The sequence below is a fragment of the Phyllobates terribilis genome, unplaced genomic scaffold (assembly GCF_046119375.1).
Source record: "Phyllobates terribilis strain yellow unplaced genomic scaffold, ASM4611937v1 Scaffold_9__5_contigs__length_417890890, whole genome shotgun sequence".
In the NCBI taxonomy this organism is placed as follows: Eukaryota; Metazoa; Chordata; class Amphibia; order Anura; family Dendrobatidae; genus Phyllobates; species Phyllobates terribilis.
Genome location: NW_027362769.1, coordinates 284,234,398 through 284,253,137, shown reverse-complemented (window position 1 = coordinate 284,253,137; position 18,740 = coordinate 284,234,398). Strand labels below are relative to the sequence as shown.

General features: G+C 39.6%; 1 protein-coding gene across 3 annotated transcripts in view; it reads right to left on the bottom strand.

The window, feature by feature from the left end:
* The window catches only part of PMS1 (PMS1 homolog 1, mismatch repair system component), a 381,942-nt gene that overhangs the window by 118,752 nt on the left and 244,450 nt on the right, over positions 1–18,740 (bottom strand). For all 3 annotated transcript variants that reach the window (XM_073647847.1, XM_073647845.1, XM_073647846.1), the window contains one exon: positions 1,676–1,813. In XM_073647847.1, the coding sequence (XP_073503948.1) occupies positions 1,676–1,813 (138 nt within the window). The remainder of the gene's footprint in view (positions 1–1,675; positions 1,814–18,740) is intronic.

Sequence of the window (18,740 nt, the reverse complement as noted above, 5' to 3'; positions counted from 1 at the left end):
AACGGCTCCAATGAGCTTCCAGCACTGTGGTCACATCACTTCCGGTATATTCAGAATACATGCTGCCCCTCACTTCTGGATGCCGTGGAACACATACACATCATAGAGTGATGCAAGCTCCCAGCAACAGAAGGGAACGCTACTCAGACAGAAAAAAAGTCTACTAAGTCACTGAATGGCCCCAAATGATCTGTGGAAGGGCAATATCAACTACCAGGTGCAAATTACATCAATAAATGGGGAAATAAAACCAAACAGGGGTATAAAAATTAATAAATTGGGCAGCATTTCCTCGTCAAGGCCTCTCCAAGGCGTTGCCTCAAGGTCCCCAGACCAATCTCAGTCTATAATTGCATCCAAGACAAGACCTCCATATCAGTTTCCATTGCGGTCTTGCTCTGCACCATGATAGGCATTGAGAGTGATGGCATGAAGACAATGGAACACCTATAGCTGAATGTCTGGCTCATCGCCCAATTTCATGCAAACACCTTTTGATGGTTTGTATAGGCGCAGTTTGAAAACTAATACTAAATTCACATATCCATGTGGCACATCCTAGTGCAGTCCATTTTTTTTTCTTGGGCAGCACACTGACGCATACAGTTTGACTGATCTATAGACACGTCAGTTTTAAAAAACAGATCCGTGTCTTTATTCTGTGAGACTCAGATCATGTCCTATTCTTATCCGTTTTGCAGATCAGAATCGGCAATTAAAGAGATCTGTATAAAATGGATGACACACTAAAGAAATACTTTGTATTTGAGAGTTCAGTCTGAGTTTCAATCAGTTTTTAATAATGAAATGTTAGAAGTCAATGGATAAAAAAAGTTCAGATAGTCTACCTGTTTCAATGCAAAAAAATGGATGAGAAAAAAGCAGAATCAACTAGGATGGAACTGGGAAGACACCTAAGAAAAAAAATTGTTTAGTTTCTCTTGCATGTTACACTCATACTAATGCATGAATTTAGCCTTAGGCGTAGGTATGTGAAGTCTAATTTCACTTGAAGTACAAAATGGATCACTTCATTCTTCGAATCTGACAAGGCCACCTGGGCAACGCCATGCAAAAGGCCTTCATGAGAGCACGTCACACGGATACTACTGCTAGGATTAGCTAAACTCCTCTAGTCTTCATTCTATGTACATTAGCAGCTGATTTTGTTGTGGAACCAACGTTTTTCCAAAGTGTCTCAGGAGCTGTTTTTCAGCTTAACAATGTCAGGCTGCATGTTGCTCTTGCAACTGCGAGCAGCCTGTCTGGCCTAAGCATGCTACCATGGCCTGCAGTTTGTTCTGACTTGTCTCCAATTTATCACATCTAGGATGTCATTGGAAGTCAATTTCAGGAGGAGCTACCAGCAGCGGATCTTAATGATTTGCATGTCCAAGTGCATTCAGCATGGCAGAACATTCCTCAGACAACCACTGATAACATGCCAAGTTCTGTAAGTACATGTATTTCTGGGTATGGCACTCATAGTCGATACAGAATAAATTGAGATGTTTTGAAAATTTTGTTTCCATTTGTTCGCCATTTGCATATCACTAACATGTCTATTGATCTTCTGATCTCCATAATTCCAAGACTTCTCCATTTTGGCATTGCAATTTCAATGATTATACTTTATGTATTATTTACACGAAGCAAAAAATTGTATGTACTGTACCTTATTATGTAGTAACACTTGAGTTTTATCTGGTGTTAAGTTTACATCCACAGATGAGGGTGGAACAAGAATATTCATGAAAAATATTGGATAGAGGCGAGAAGAATCCTTGTTTCGATTAGAATACATGCGAACCATCTATAGTTTAAAAATATTACAAATTTTTTTACGTAAGACAGTGATTAAAGAAAACACATTTTTCTTAATATTCAGCTAAATGCAGAAATCAAGCAAACTATATAAACTTCATCAAGATATGAGAAAAGAGATAAAAAAGGATTAAATGGATACACAAAGGAAGAAGGTAATAAAACAAAAGCTTAGTACTAAACAAGTCATTCAATTAAGCAAAATGTTAACCTGTGATACAAATGTAGCAGAAGCCAACTTTAAGGCTACTTGCATATAACAAACTGCTTAAAGCACCACTCCAGCGTTTTTTATTTTACCGCTGGAATGGTCACTAATCTAAGCTCCATGACCCTAGTATTATACAGTTGTGCTCAAAATTTTACATACCCCAGGCAGAGTTTTTCCTTTCTTGGTCTTGTTTCAGAGAATATGAATGATAACAAAAAAACTTTTTCTCCACTCATGGTTATTGGTTTGGTGAAGCCATTTATTGTCAAACTACTGTGTTTTCTCTTTTTAAATCTTAAAGACAACCAAAAACATCCAACCTTGATCAAAAGTTCACATACTCTGGTGATTTTGGCCTGATAACACACACAGAAATTGACACAAATGGGTTTGAATGGCTACTAAAGGTAACATCCTCACTTGTGACCTGTTTGCTTGTAATCAGCGTGTGTACATAAAAGCTGAGTGAGTTTCTGGGATCCAGACAGACTCTTGCATCTTTCATCCAGCCACTGACGTTACTGGATTGTGAGTAATGGGGAAAGCAAAAGAATTGTCAACTCTGAAAACTAGCAGTGTGGCTGTTTCAAGATGCACCATAAGGAGGCACTTGAAGAAAAATGGGCTGCATGGTCGAGTAGCCAGAAGAAAGTCATTACTGCGCAAATGCCACAAAGTATCTCGCCTACAATACACCAAACAGCACAGAGACAAGCCTCAAATTTTCTGGAACAATGTAATTTGGAGTCATGAGACCAAAATTGAACTTTTTGGCCACAACCATAAACGTTACATTTGGAGAGAGGTCAACAATGCCTGATGAAAGGAACACCATTCCTACTGTAAAGCACAGAGGTGGATTGCTGATGTTTTGGGGATGTGTGAGTAACAAAGGCACAGGAAACTTGGTAAAAGTTGAAGGAAATACTGGAGGCAAATTTTCACTCATCAGCCCGGAAGCTGTGAATGGGATGTACTTGGATGTTTCAACTCGACAACGATCCAAAACACAAGGCCAAGTCAACCTGTTATTGGCTACAGCAGAACAAATTGAAGGTTCTGCAGTGGCCATCTCAGTCTCCTGACCTCAATATCATAAAGCCACTCTGGGGAGATCTCAAGCACGCATCTCAGGCTAGACAGCCCAGGAATTTACAGGAACTCGAGGCTTTTTGCCAAGAAGAATGGGCAGCTTTACCATCTGAGAAAATAAAGAACCTCATCCACAACTACCACAAAAGACTTCAAGCTGTCATTGATGTTAGAGGGGGCAATACACAGTATTAAGAACTGGGGTATGTGAACTTTTGATCAGGGTCATTTGGATGTTTTTGGTTGTCATTAAGATTTAAAAAGAGAAAACACAGTAGTTTGACAATAAATGGCTTCACCCAACCAATAACCATGAGTGGAGAAAAAGTTTTTTTGTCATCATTCATATTCTCTGAAACAAGGCCAAGAAAGGAAAAATTCATCCGGGGTGTGTAAACTTTTGAGCACAACTGTACTTACCAGCCACCATCTTCAGCTGTTCCTGATGCCGCTCCAGTCCCGCAACTAATCAGAGGTAATGGTCACAAGTGCTCAATGTAACTTTATGAGAGCCTTGTTCCCGCTCTCATAGACTTCCGTTGAGTTGTGACTTCCAGATCTCCCATCAAGCACTGGAGCGATCCCTCAGGTCGCAAACTGCTGGAAACCGACTGGAGCGGCGCCAATAAAACATGATGATGGCGGCTGCTAAGTATAAGACTAAGGGCAGGGAACATAGATTAGTAGCACCACTCCAGCTCTGCAATAAAAACAAAATGCTAGAGTAGTGCTTTAAAAAAATTGTACCCAAGAGGCTACATGCACAATTCTCATGCTGTGCTTTTAAAAACCACTGCACACTGTATGACCATTATATTGGTGGTACATTATATTGACAAAAGTATTAGTACTGCTACAAATTACACCTTTAGCATCTTTTATAACATATATTGTAAATCCATAGGCATTACTATGGAGTAGTTTACCCATTTGTAGGTAGACCAGTTTCCACACTCTTTGGAAGGCTTTGGTGTGTGTCTGTGGAAATTTTTACTCAATCACCCAGAAATGCACTTTTGAGGAAAGAAACTGATGTTGGATGACAAGGCCTGGTTCACAATTTCCATACTTAGTAATCCCAAAAGTGTTTGATTGGCTTGAGACCAGGGTCGTCTAGTCAACATCTTCAGCATCAAACTCACCCAACCATGACTTTATGGACTTGCTTGGTGCAACTATTTAAAATTTCTATTTAAAACCAACATTTTGACAGTAAATGGTGTATAGCATCGGGTTAAAAGAATGCAATCATCAGAAAATTACTTATTGCTGAAATCAAGTTTTTGTGTTCCAATGTGTTTTTGTTATTCATTTTGGCATTTTTTTTTCCTATCACAATCTTTATCTTTTTAAAAAATAGTATTCTTGCAATCTTGTAGTGGAGAGAAGATTTCCCTTTTTCGGCGCTTCCAGAGGATAGGGATCGTTACAGATGAATTCTTTTTCTCAAAATCAGATTTATTCGGACACTATATTAAGAACAAACAACGCGTTTCTGCCAGCAACGGCCTTCATCAGGTATAATATGCACTTGTAAGGACTTTAAAGGAAGACAATCTTTATAGACTGGTTACTCTTAGGCTGTGAGCCCATGATGCGTTTTTTAAGCGTTACCGCAGCGGCAAAAACGCTGCAGAAACGCTTAAAAAACGCATGGTAGAAGGTCTGTCATGTTCCCCAATGATAATCCGCATGTGCTGCCTTATACTTGCCTTCTGATGGCCCCCGGTGTCCTTGTCCTCCCTTTCCGGCAGCTCGCGGTGGAGTGAAGGATCTGCGCGGACGTCATGTAGTCATGTGACGGCAGGTCCTTCAGTGTAGTGTACCACGAGCTGCCGGCAAGCCAGGACGGAGCGAAACAAGACTCCGGGGGCCATCGGAAGGTAAGTATAGATTTATTTTTTGACATTCTTTGGGGTCACACTATATAAATCCATGCCGTTTGCATGGATTTATATAGTGTGACCAAGTTGTCAAGCACTTTCCAAGTGATGCTAAAATCGCTTGGAAAGCGCTTGTCAACCCGCATGCAGAAATGCAAGTGAAGAACGCTTCACATCCGCATGTCCCTGGCAGGAAAAAAGCATGTACAATCCACATGCGTTTTTTCTGCCAGGGAGATGCAGAAACGCTCAGGAAAAAATCCAGAGCATATCTGCATCGTGGGCACATAGCCTTAAGATGTCATGTTTTTTTTCCTTTTTTTTTCTCTTTCCCTTAACCCTAGAACGCATGACCATAAAAATCTACTTTTTCACATACCTGGGGCCTTTTAGGCCCGTGTGCAAATAACATGGAATAACTCAAACAAAAATGACAAACAACTATATACCTGAGGAATACCTAGAGTTTCAAAATTCTAACTAAAGTAATCTTGCAGAAAATAGAAAACAATTAACAGGGCGGGCCTGCGAGGCCCCAGGTATGCGTTCTAGGGTTAACTTGGTTAAATTAATTAGGATTGACACCGCACCCCAATTAAGTTAGGAGAGTGGGTAGTTGTTCAACATTACATTCTAACACCATTCTGTGTACTAGAATGGTATATTTTTTGAAATTAGAATGAACATATGTATAATAAAAAATTCCTTTCTCTTTTCATTTCCTTCCCTTTCCCTCCTTTCTTTCTCTTTCTCTTTCAATATATATAATATATAATAGTAATTTTAGAATACATAGTTGTGATTAAAATATACCTGGTGGTGGTTATAAAAAAAAATTGCATGGTACTGATCATAAAAATACATAATAATTGTTGGTCTAGTATATAAAAAATTAATAAAATATGACAGTTATTTTTACAGAAATTAGATCTTACAATAAACAAATATTTTTTCAGTATTGGTAAATAGAGCTGTGCATTAAAAAAAAAGTGTATATTGATTAATGCACAGCCCTATTTACCAATACTGAAAAAATATTTGTTTATTGTAAGATCTAATTTCTGTAAAAATAACTTATATTTTATGATTTTTTTATATACTAGATCAACAATTATTATGTATTTTTATGATCAGTACCATGCAATTTTTTTTATAACCACCACCAGGTATATTTTAATCACAACTATGTATTCTAAAATTACTATTATATATATTGAAAGAGAAAGAAAAAGAAAGGAGGGGAAAGGGAAGGAAATGAAAAGAGAAAGGAATTTTTTATTATACATATGTTCATTCTAATATAAAAAAATATACCATTCTAGTACACAGAATGGTGTTAGAATGTAATGTTGAACTTAATTGGGGTGCAGTGTCAATCCTAATTAATTTAACCAAGTTAAGGGAAAGAAAAGAAAAAGGAAAAAAACCATGACATCTTAAGACTAAAAAGTCTATAAAGATTGTCTTCTTTAAAGTCCTTGCAAGTGCATATTATACCTGATGAAGGTCGTTGCTGGCAGAAACGCGTTGTTTGTTCTTATTATAGTGTCCGAATAAATCTGATTTTGAGAAAAAGAATTCATCTGTAACGATCCTTATCCTCTGGAAGTGCCGAAAAAGGGAAATCTTCTCTCCACTACAATATTCAACATGCAAGTCTTATACCAGGGCTGACCTAGTTTCCGCATTTGTGCTGCAGACCAGAGGATTGCAAAGAGCTGATCCACTATACGGATCATTTGAGTGAAAATACAAGACATCTAAAGGGTGAGGGCAAAAAAACAAATATTGTTGTGGAAAATGCACATATTCATCTACACTGAGGCTGTGTGCCCACGTAGCGTTTTTCAAGCGTATATGCTGCGGAATTTCCGCAGCGTAAACGCTTGAAAAACGCATGTATATCCGCACCCCATGGTCCCCAATGGCATTCCGCAATGTCAATGCCCATGCTGCGGATTTTTCCGCAGCGTATATGCTGCGGTCAAAAATCCGCAGCATGTTCATTAATTTTGCGGAAGCGCAGCGGAATCAATGTGCGGATGATACCCAAGTCTGGATGAGAGGAGACTCTCATCCAGACCTGGGTACCAAAGAACCTGTAAAAAAAAGAATAAAATAAAGTTTATACTTATCTTCTGATGTTTTCCCTCCGTCGCACTGTTGTCTGAAGGACCTGCCACGTCATTGAGTCATGTGACCCACCACATGACTCAATGACGTCACCGCAGGTCCTGCACACAACAGCGTGAGCCGCTCAAGACTCCGGACGGGGCAGAGAATGCATCAGAAGGTGAGTATAAAGTTTATTTTTTTATTTTTTACCATTCTGAACAAGTTGTCAAGCACTTTTCCAAGTGATGCTTGGAGAAGTGCTTGATAACCCGCATGCGGAAATGCATGCAAAGACGCCTCACAAACACTTCTACCTGGCGGGAAAACCGCATGTAATATCCGCATGCGATTTTCCCGCCAGGGAGAAGCGTAAAAAATATGCTTCAGGTCCGCAACGTGGGCACATAGCCTTAGACTCTGCGCCCCTTGTCTCCCCTTTTATCCTTCTTTATATCACTGTGAATTCTTGCAATCTTATATCTTGTCACTGAGACTCTGTTAGATTCATACTTTCTTTACTAATAGGCTCCTCATTATCATAGGCAGGATTACAATGACAGGTAACACCTCTATACACAGCTGCAAACACAAGATCCACTAATCACAATGGGTGAAGTCATAATTGACCCTTCTCCCCCTCCCTTCTCAATGACATTTGCACAAGCTCGTTTGATGCTTCAATACAAAAAGACAGAGTTGGTGTCTGTTCATTGTGTCTAACATATCGTTCATGTGGTGTTGTCTGAAAAATTTTTTTTTACATTACACATGTCATTGGGATTTTTTAAAGACAAACGCTCCGCAAAAAAAACATGAAGTTTCATATAAATAACTAGTGCAAAATAATATTCAAATGCATCTTTTGGCAGCAGAATGACATCATATAGTATAGACAAATAATAGCCCATGTGTATTTCCAAGGAATTTTTCCACATTCCCCATGAGTTTGCAGAGATGCTGAAGTCAAAATAAACTACGTCAGCTGTAGTGACGTTTCGTGACACATCTATTTCTCAAGCTTCTGAATGCAAAGATACAGAAAAACAAAGCAGTAGTTATCCACAGCATTGTAGATATAAAAAAAATTCATCCATTTTTTTTGGCCATGACGGGTTTGGGGAATTGACTCCTTGTCTCCACTATGGGTGAGATTGCTCGAACATACATTATTTGAAATTGTTTGTTGTTATTGGCTCTCATTTCTGTACAAGAGTGTCCTATGTCTTGTATTTATTACCATTCTATAGGATATCATTGTACTTAGAGGTTGTATTACACTCTTGTCGCCAAACACTGCCATGAGAAATTTTGTATACTTTGGTTAGCTGATGAGACACTGAATCCTACTCGTCTTTGATACTGCTTTATAGGCCATTTTCACTGCCTTTGCACTTTACATCTGGAAGGACATTTTTAAACAATTGAAGTTTTGTTTGCGTGTTTTAAGTAATTATATTAAAAGTCATATTTTAAAGGGGTTGTCAACTACTTTATATTCACCCCATGTATCCCCCCCGGGGCCCTTAAGACTTCTTGTAAATACCTTCTGTTGCAGATACTGCCTGTGAGCGGCGCTATCACAGGCCGCTCACAGGCATCACGTGACCCCCGGCTACAGCCGGCTCTGACATCCGCTGATGTCACGGCAAGTGCTGGCAGCAGTCGGGGGTTATGATCTTCCTGGTTCCACGGTGGATGCCAGGCTGTAGGCGGGGTTACCCAGCATCCACCGCACGCTCTGCCTCTCCCCATTCACTGGGAAAGCGCGTGGTGGATGCTGGATGTGATGCGGGGGGTAACCCCGCCCACAACACAGCAGCCACGGTGGGGACTCCAGAGTCACACCTCACTTGTTGTGATGTCAGTGCGGGGTCAAGTGATGCCTGTGAGCGGCCACCGATAGTGCCGCTCACAGGCATTATCAGCAACAGAAGGTATTTACAATAAGTCTTAGGGGCCCCGAGGGGATACATGGGGGGGGGGGGGAATAAAGTAGTGGACAACTTCTTTAAGATGCCACCTATTGCTACTTTACCTTGACACCTAGTGGTTCCACAATATTACCAAATTGCTACTATTATTGCCACAATATTACCCAATTACTATAGTTTGAATTGTGATTCAACAGAAAAAAATATAATGAAAATGGCCTGGACAATAATGATGACACCCATAGAAAAGATTTAAAACAATTTGACCATAGGGACATGTTAAACTAAGGTGTGTCATGTAATCTGCATCACAGGTGTCTACAAACTTGTAATTAGTCAATCTGCCTACTAAAAGGGTTAAAAGTAGTCACTGTGCTGTTTGGTATCATGGTGTGTACCAAGCTAAACATTGAACAAAAAAAAACTAAGGAGAGAGTTGTCTCAGGAGATTAGACCGAAAATTATAGGCAAACATAACAAAAATAAAAGGTAAAGGCTGTAAGACCATTACCAAACAGCCTGATGTTCCTGTTTTTTTTTCATTTCTCGAAAGCCCAAAGTTGTGGTCGAAACCCGAGTGCGCTCAAAAAGTAACAAGTGCCACAAAAAAGTGCACTAGTATGCATTCTATTGTAGCCCTCTCCAACAAGAAAGGGGATCCAACTAACCATTCCCCGTCTCTCCGAGCCATAAGGCCACAGAGAGGGTCAGGGACAAATGGTATCCGCTAGCCGAAGCCAGGTGAGCCCCCAATCTCGCTTCCAGCATCTGCCCGAGTTCCCTCCCAAGCAAGAACTGAGAGCCATAAAGTGTCAGCTCCCCTCCCAAAAAAGGAAAGCCAGGGTTCAAGGTGGAGTGGAACCCAATTGGCACTCGCTCACTTCTAGATCTGCCAAGAGTGGAACCCGTGAGGGAACCGCATCCTGACAAATCCTGGTGACAGTGGACATACGGGCAAAGGGTGACATACAGTGAAAAAAATATATAAAAATAAACAGTGAAGGTTTTACAGTGGTAATACTGACCGGACCTTCAACCGGGAATTAAAAAATTCACCCATCCTAGCCAAAAGGCCAGGAAAGGGGTGTGTGCTGAAAGGATGAAAATGTGAAGTGCTAGTAGAAATGTGCCGAAAACTCAAGTGGGTTTCCCAGGCCCAGTGAGTAAAGGCCCCTCAGGGTCACTTCGGGCATTCAATGTTACCCTGCCTAATGGAGTTGATCTTGTGGGGTCATGCTTTCCACCGGATGACTATATAAGCCACCCAGCGTACTAGAAAGCACACCAAACCCAGTGTGCATTGTATCAATTTACTAGGGCGGCCTTCACTTAGCCAACTTTTCGAAAGATACTACACTTGATCTTAGCAAAAAATCCGAGAACATTCTACACAATATAAATTAATGACAAAAATGTTTTTGACAAAAAATGTTTTTTGACCAGAGGAATCCGCAAAGATTTTGGATTTCATAACATAATTACAGTAAAAGCATCCCACGCATCTATTCATTTCAAGTGGAGGGTCTTTCAAACCAAATGGATTATTATGATTTTTCTTACATACTCACTATTGACAAAGAGGTCACCCAAATTGAGTACCCTCCTTGCAACCAAATTTGGGAAATTCCTACCAAGGATTTAATTTCATCACATAGAGTTAAATATATCCAATTGTTGGAAAGAATGTTATTTAAAAAATTCCAATGAAAAAATTCAGCGGGAATAAACCACACTCCCCAATGGGACTTTCTATTGTTATTTTTTTTTTTCTCAAGATTCTCACATAGAAAGTTTTGTCTGTCAAAATTTCTAGTTTTTTAATCATTTTTTTACTTTAACCCCTTTTCTTGAAACGATTTAACAATTGCTCGCACTCATGGAAAAAAAATCTGCATCAACTGAACAATTCCAGCGTATTTGCAAGAATTGCACTATGGGAATGCCCTTAATTAGAGCATGGGGTGATGACTTTGAGCGAGCAGCCAAGACTTTTCCACAGTGGGTTTTCTGAAGGTATTCTTATACAGTTTGTCTTGTTTCTTAAAAATTTCAAGAATCAAAAGTAATATGGTTTGGACTGTAGGTGAAAGTAAAACCAAGATTTGATTGGTTATCATTTATCCGATCCATAAATTTAAAAAAGTTCTGATTCACCCCTGACTATAAATATGTCATTATGTCATCAATATACCACAGTCATTCCATCATATGGGTGAACAGTCGGCTGCGGTATATGATAATTTCTTCCCACAAGCCCAGATTCAGGCAACCATACGATGGGGCACAAGAACACCCCGTAGCACACCCCTGCACCTGGAGGTAGTGTTTGCCATCAAAAGTGAGGTGATTATGATGTAAGCTAAGGAGATATTTTAAAGAAAATGATAGACACACATAATATAAACAAAAAGGTAAAAGATATAAAACCATCTCCAAACAGCCTGATGTTCCTGTTATTATACAGTTATATGAAAAAGTTTGGGCACCCCTATTAATCTTAAGCTTAATGTTTTCTTAAAATTGGTGTTTTTGCAACAGCTATTTCAGTTTGATATATGTAATAACTGTTGGACACAGTAATGTTTCTGCCTTGAAATGAGGTTTATTGTACTAACAGAAAATGTGCAATCTGCATTCAAACAAAATTTGACAGGTGCATAAGTATGGGCACCTCACCAGAAAAGTGACATTAATATTTAGTAGATCCTCCTTTTGCAAAAATAACAGCCTCTAGTCGCTTCCTGTAGCTTTTAATGAGTTCCTGGATCCTGGATGAAAGTATTTTTGACCATTCCTCTTTACAAAACAATTCCAGTTCAGTGAAGTTTGATGGTCGCCGAGCATGGACAGCCCTCTTCAAATGATCTCACAGATGTTCAATGATATTCAGGTCGGGGGACTGGGATGGCCATTCCAGAACATTGTAATTGTTCCTCTGCATGAATGCCTGAGTAGATTTGGAGCGGTGTTTTGGATCATTGTCTTGCTGAAAGATCCATCCCCTGCGTAACTTCAACTTTATCACTGATTCTTGAACATTATTGTCAAGAATCTGCTGATACTGAGTGGAATCCATGCGCCCCTCAACTTTAACAAGATTCCCAGTGCCGGCATTGGCCACACAGCCCCAAAGCATGATGGAACCTCCACCAAATTTTTCTGTGAGTAGCAAGTGTTTTTCTTGGAATGCTGTGTCTTTTTGATGCCATGCATAACGCCTTTTTGTATGACCAAACAACTCAATCTTGGTTTCATCAGTCCACAGGACCTTCTTCCAAAAAGAAATTGGCTTCTCCAAATGTGCTTTTGCATACCTCAGCCGACTCTGTTTGTGGCGTGCTTGCAGAAACGGCTTCTTTCGCATCACTCTCCCATACAGCTTTTCCTTGTGCAAAGTGCGTTGTATAGTTGACCGATGCACAGTGATGCCATCTGCAGCAAGTTGATGCTGCAGCTCTCTGGAGGTGGTCTGAGGATTGTCCTTGACTGATCTCACCATTCTTCTTCTCTGCCTTTGTGATGTTTTTCTTGGCCTGCCACTTCTGGCCTTAACAAGAACTGTCCCTGTGTTCTTCCATTTCCTTACTATGTTCCTCACAGTGGAAACTGACAGGTTAAATCTCTGAGACAGCTTTTTGTATCCTTCCCCTGAACAACTACGTTGAATAATCTTTGTTTTCAGATCATTTGACAGTTGTTTTGAGGAGCCCATGATGCCACTCTTCAGAGGAGATTCAAACAGGAGAACAACTTGCAAGTGGCCACTTTAAGTAGCTTTTCTCATGATTGCATACACCTGGCTATGAAGTTCAAAGCTCAAGGAGGTTACAAAACCAAAAAAAGTGCTTTAGTAAGTCAGTAAAAAGTAGGTAGGAGTATTTAAAACAAGAAAATGATAAGAGTGCCCATACTTATGCACCTGTCAAATTTTGTTTGAATGCAGATTGCACATTTTCTGTTAGTACAATTAACCTCATTTCAAGGCAGAAACATTACTGTGTCCAACAGTTATTACACATATCAAACTGAAATAGCTGTTGCAAAAACACCAATTTTAAGAACACATTAAGCTTAAGATTAATAGGGGTGCCCAAACTTTTTCATATAACTGTAGTTGTACTTATTATTCAAACATTTAAAGTCTATGGGACTGTAGCCAACCTCAATTGACATGGCTGTAATAGGAAAATTGATGACAAATTGAAGATATGGATAGTACAAATGGTATTGCATCTCTATGTTATCAGATGCAAAAATGAAGCATAGAAAGAAAAGAAATTATAAGATACTTATTTGGCACTCCAAAATATGTAATTGAGTTTTTTATTTCGGCCCCAAGACATGGCCTTCATCAGACACGGCTTTTTATGCTGTTGTGGAAAAAACTCAACTGAATATTTTGGAGTGCCAAGTATCTTATAATTTCTTCATATATATAGAATGGAACCCTTCTTGGGGTGTTCCGTGTATCTATTCCAATACAAAGAAAAGAACATTGTATCTATGGCGAAACATGGAGGAGGCTTGGTTATGTTTTAGGGCTGCTTTGCTGCATCTGGTACATGGTGTCTTGAATCTGTGTAGAGTACAATGAAATCTCAAGACCATCAAGTCATTCTGGAGCCAAATGTGCTGGTGAGTGTCAGAAAACGTGGAAATATCCAGTGCAGAGAAGGCACCCTTCAAACCTGAGACAGCTGGAGCAGATAGCTCATGAGGAGTGGGCCAAAATACCTGTGGACAGGCGCAGAAGTCCCATTGAGAGCTACAGAAATTGTTTGTTTGCAGTTATTGCCTCAAAAGGTTGTGCAAAAAAATTAAGTTAAGAGAACCATCATTTTTCTCTAGGCCATTTTCATTAGTTCGTTTTTTTTTTATTTTTCTGTTGAACCAAAATTCAAAAGCAATGTCTTATTTTATTAGTTGATATCCAGTAAATTTAAATTGAAAATTACTTTTGCTAGTTTCAAGTTATTACAGTGACCATTGTGGGTTTTTCTTATTTCAACAAAATGGTGCAAAAAATTGTCCACGTCTGTATATCTTTAACTTAATACAGAAGCCCTATTGTAATCATGAGACTAGCAAAAAATTACTTTTTCTAAGAATAAAAAAAAAACACAAGATTTTTAATACATGATTGAGTACCGCAAAATTATGTTATTAAAAAAAAAAAAAACCACTAATAAGCAGGGACAGACTAGGAGTAAAATTCAGCTCTGGCATTTCTATGACACAGGCCGATGCTGTCCCTGCCTCTGAGATTGAGGTCTGTATTACTAATATTACCTTGCTATTTACGACTACCTAGATTTCCAATATTACAGCTGTACGAGATTTAACAGTTCAGCAATATTAGTATTGCAATATAAAGTCAAACTTCCACAATGTACTTTTGATGCTACATATCTTCGTTGGGCAAAAAGCACAGTATTTTACAGCTCCAGCAAAGTGGATGGGATTTATAGACATCTCATGCTCACTGTGCTTTTTTTACTCTAAGTAAACTGACCTGTGGTGAGTATTTCAAATCTGGGTTATGTGTGCAGATTTTCCCCAGAGAATTGCATTACATGCTGCTATGGTTACTATTTTATAGTCTTATTTTAATATCAATTAAGGCAAATTATATCTATATGTTAGCTTAATAATTTTGGTTTTTATTTTTGCTCTGCTTTAAGTTTCGTTTTTTAAAAATAACTAGAAATTTTGTAGGTCTTGCTAATTTGGGGAACTGTTTTTATACACTGTTTGATTTCATAAGTGTAAGTTACCAGTATATGACCTAGAACCTTATATGCGGGGTTATGTCTCGGTTGTACAAAACATAATCCTGGTAGGCCTATTTGAGTCCCACAAAAATGCACATCAAAGCCAGGTTACCCATTTCAGAGACTGCAGGTGGACTACATACAGCCACCTAAGATGGGTACTGATGAATATGTCATGCTTTGGACTGACCTCTTGTCTGGGTAACCTGAAGCTTGGGCCGTAATGAAAGCTAACACAAAAATTGAAAAATTAGGTGGTTTGTAGATATGGGGTGCCCTAAAATACAGAGTAATAGAGGCACAAACTTTTCTAGGGAATTGATTAAACAAATCATGGTCACTCTGGGGATAGAAAATATGGAAAGCCTGTTCTATCACCCACATAGCAGTGGAAACATGGAATGCCTCAATGGTACCCTGAAAGTAAAATCCAGAGGAGCATGGAAGAAACACACTTGTGCTGGGTACATTGCTTGCCCATTGTATTGTATTCAGTGAGTACCACTCCAAGGGGTAGAGAGAAGCTGTCCCTGTATGAAATAATGTTTGGTAGTGTACCTATGACAGGGTTGTATTTCCCATGGCAGCTGCAGGCTTCCTATGGTTCCCTCACTGAATATGTCCTGAAGTTGCACAAACATCTGACTGTTAGGCTATGTGCCCATGATGCAGAAATGCTCCAGATTTTTCATGAGCGTTTCTGCATCTCCCTGGTAGAAAAAACGCGTGCGGATTTTACATGCGTTTTTTCAGCCAGGGACAAGCGTTTCTCACACGTTTTGCACATGCGATTTTATAATGCGGGTTGTCAAGCGCTTTCCAAGCAATTTGAGCATCACTTGGAAAGTGCTTGACAACTTGATCACACTATATAAATACATGCAACCGGCATGGATTTTATATAGTGTGACCAAGTTAGTTAAAAAAAAAAATAAAAATGGTAAAAAATTTAAAAAAAACATTATACTCACCTTCCGATGGCCCCCGGTCTCCTTATCCAATGAGTCCAGTCTCCCCGGTGTCTCGCGGTGGTTTAAAAGGATCTTCCATGACGTCTTTAGTCATGTGACTGGTCACGCGACCACCGACTTCAGCGGTCGCATGACCCATCACATGACTAAATGACATCATGGAAGGTCCTTTTAGACCATCGCGAGCCGCCGGGGAGCCAGGAGCATCACTAATGAGACCGGGGACCATCAGAAGGTAAGTAGAATGTATTTTTTTATTTTAAATTCTTTTTTTTTTACAGGTACTATGGTACCCGTGTCTGGAGGAGAGTCTCCTCTTCTCCAGACCTGGGTACCATCCGTACATTGAATCTCTTAATATCCGCATGTGCACATGTAGTCATGCGGATATTAAGCAATTCAATGTGAAAACGCCGCGATTACGCAAAAAATTTGGTAGCGATGCGGATTTTTCCGCAATGATAATCCGCATTGGAAATCTCCGCAGCATGTGCACAGCACATGCGGATTATAATTGGGGAACATTGCAGACCTTCTACCAAGCGTTTAAGTGTTTCTGCTGCAGAATTGCCGCTGCGGAAACACTTAAAAAACGCATAGTGGGCAGACAGCCTTACTTATCATCATGTTGTTTTCTCTATGCCAGACTATGACTGCCTAAGCAGCACCCACACTTTGGAACCAGGAGATTGGGTTGTGGTCAAGAGACATATGAGGAGACCACTGGAACCCAGATACAGTGAGCCATTTCAAGTACAGCTAACCACAGCCACTTCTGTTAAGCTCCAAGGCAAGAACACTTGGATCCATGCCAGCAACTGCAAAAAGGTCTTAAACCCCGGCAGCAACAAAGATGACGACCCTGCTCTTGGACAATGCTGATGGCAGCTGTACCCCTTTCCCTAATTCTCAATGTGGGATTAAAAGAGGACCGGGACAAGAAGCTGATAAAGCATCAACAAGTATTGCTCCGAGACATCGACTCTAACAACCGTCCTAAGAACTGATGGATATGCACCCATAGTCGAATATCCTCTAATAATTTATAATATAATATACTTTGAAAGAAATCCTGCACTTAATTTACCATACTTTTCCTACTAAACTAGAGAATAACAGAAAAGAGAAGGCTGTAGGTCTGCATGTAGCTGCATGGATGACAGAGCCATGGTTGCGGTTTAACAGGAGTGGCCGGCCTCTAAGTCAGACTGAAATGACTTGGGCTTCCAGTTGTGTTGACCTCTCCTGTTAGCTGAACTTCTCCTCTTGCGGTAACATCCAGATAAGATCCAGAGGGTTTCCTTTCTCTAAAGCTAACTATTTAGAGTGTAACAGGTCCACTACCACCATTATACAGTGTGGAGTGGTCGATGCCACTCTCAAAACAAAATCTATTGTCACGTTTTACATGAAATGACACCCAACACCAGAAAAAGATGATGGATTCATTAAGCACCACCTTGTTATCTAAACGGATTGCTAGTCTATTCAACAACACTGTTGTGAGAACACCAGAGAATTTGTATATTGTATGTGGGCATCCTGCAAGGTATTCTACGGATAGGAATGTTCGTACTACTAGTGTATCTAGCCATCAGGACTGGTATATTTGCTATGACGAAACTATGCAAGGATCAAGGAAGATCAAGCATCACAAGCCAGTAAAATATCATAGAACTTCCCCAGTAAACATATGTGATATGATTTACAGGCAAGATGTCCGTTGGTGAATGGGACAAGTTCCCTCCAGGCGATCATTGCCTGGGATAGTAGCTGACAGATAAATTGTCTATCAATAAAGGGAGGAATTGCTATGGTTAATAATTTATAGCTTGATTTTATTATCATTTAAGCCACATTATATCTACAAGTCAGCTTAATAACTTTGGTTTTCATTTTTTGCTTAGGTTAATTTTTTTTTAAATAACCAGTGTGTAGGTTTTGCGAATTTGGGGAACTGTTTTAGACATTGTCTGGTTCCATAAGTGTTGGTATCAGTAATTGGAATATTGACCTTATAATCTATATGCTTGCTACTGCAATGACCTTTTACCCATAAACGCTGTTACCGTTATTCACGTCCTCTTTCCTAAATTGGTAATAAAAGCATGCCTGTTATATGGCCAGCAGACAGGCTTTATACACAGACAGACTCCTGTATATGCTTTGTCTACGCGACCGGTTGACACCCTAATTTGGTCAAACCTGGCAAAGGTGTTGAGATTGGCTTATCAAAGGAAGTACCCGTTAAAATGTAACCTTTATTTCAGTTCTTAAAAATATCCAATATAAACAATAAAATATTTAGTGCCCAACCAAGCACAGTATAACCAAAATGGCTAAGAGAAAATGACATACACAAGAGAACAATAAAAGTTCTCTGCATCAGATCATATACATATAATCAAAGGAGAAAGTGAGTTTCACACTCGATACAAAATCAAGTCAGTGCCTGTCTCACCCTAGTTTTGTCCTGCACAGTATCCCTACCTTGCCACAGAGGTTGGCACCCTAGCTTGAAAGCAAAATGGCGCCCGTGCTCAACGATGGCTGGCCCTAGGAGGCCCTTATAAATCCCTGATCTTAAACATTATAACAATAAAGGGATATAGCAAAACGTGATTAGGCCACAGAGGATTTTAAGACCTACTGAAATCAAGTGCAGGACATCACCTCACTACACAGGCTGCAAAATACCAGAAATATAGGTCAGTGCAAGACTGGGGTTTGGGATGTTGATTTATCTCCTATGGAGATTTTTAAACACCAGTACAACTCCAACCCTATGCAAAAGCTCCAAATAAGTCAGTAATACATACACACAGACATGCATGCACATACATACAGACACATGCATGCACATGCATAGATACTGTATGTACATACACATGCATGTACTGTACATATAGACACATGCATGTACTGTACATATATACACATGC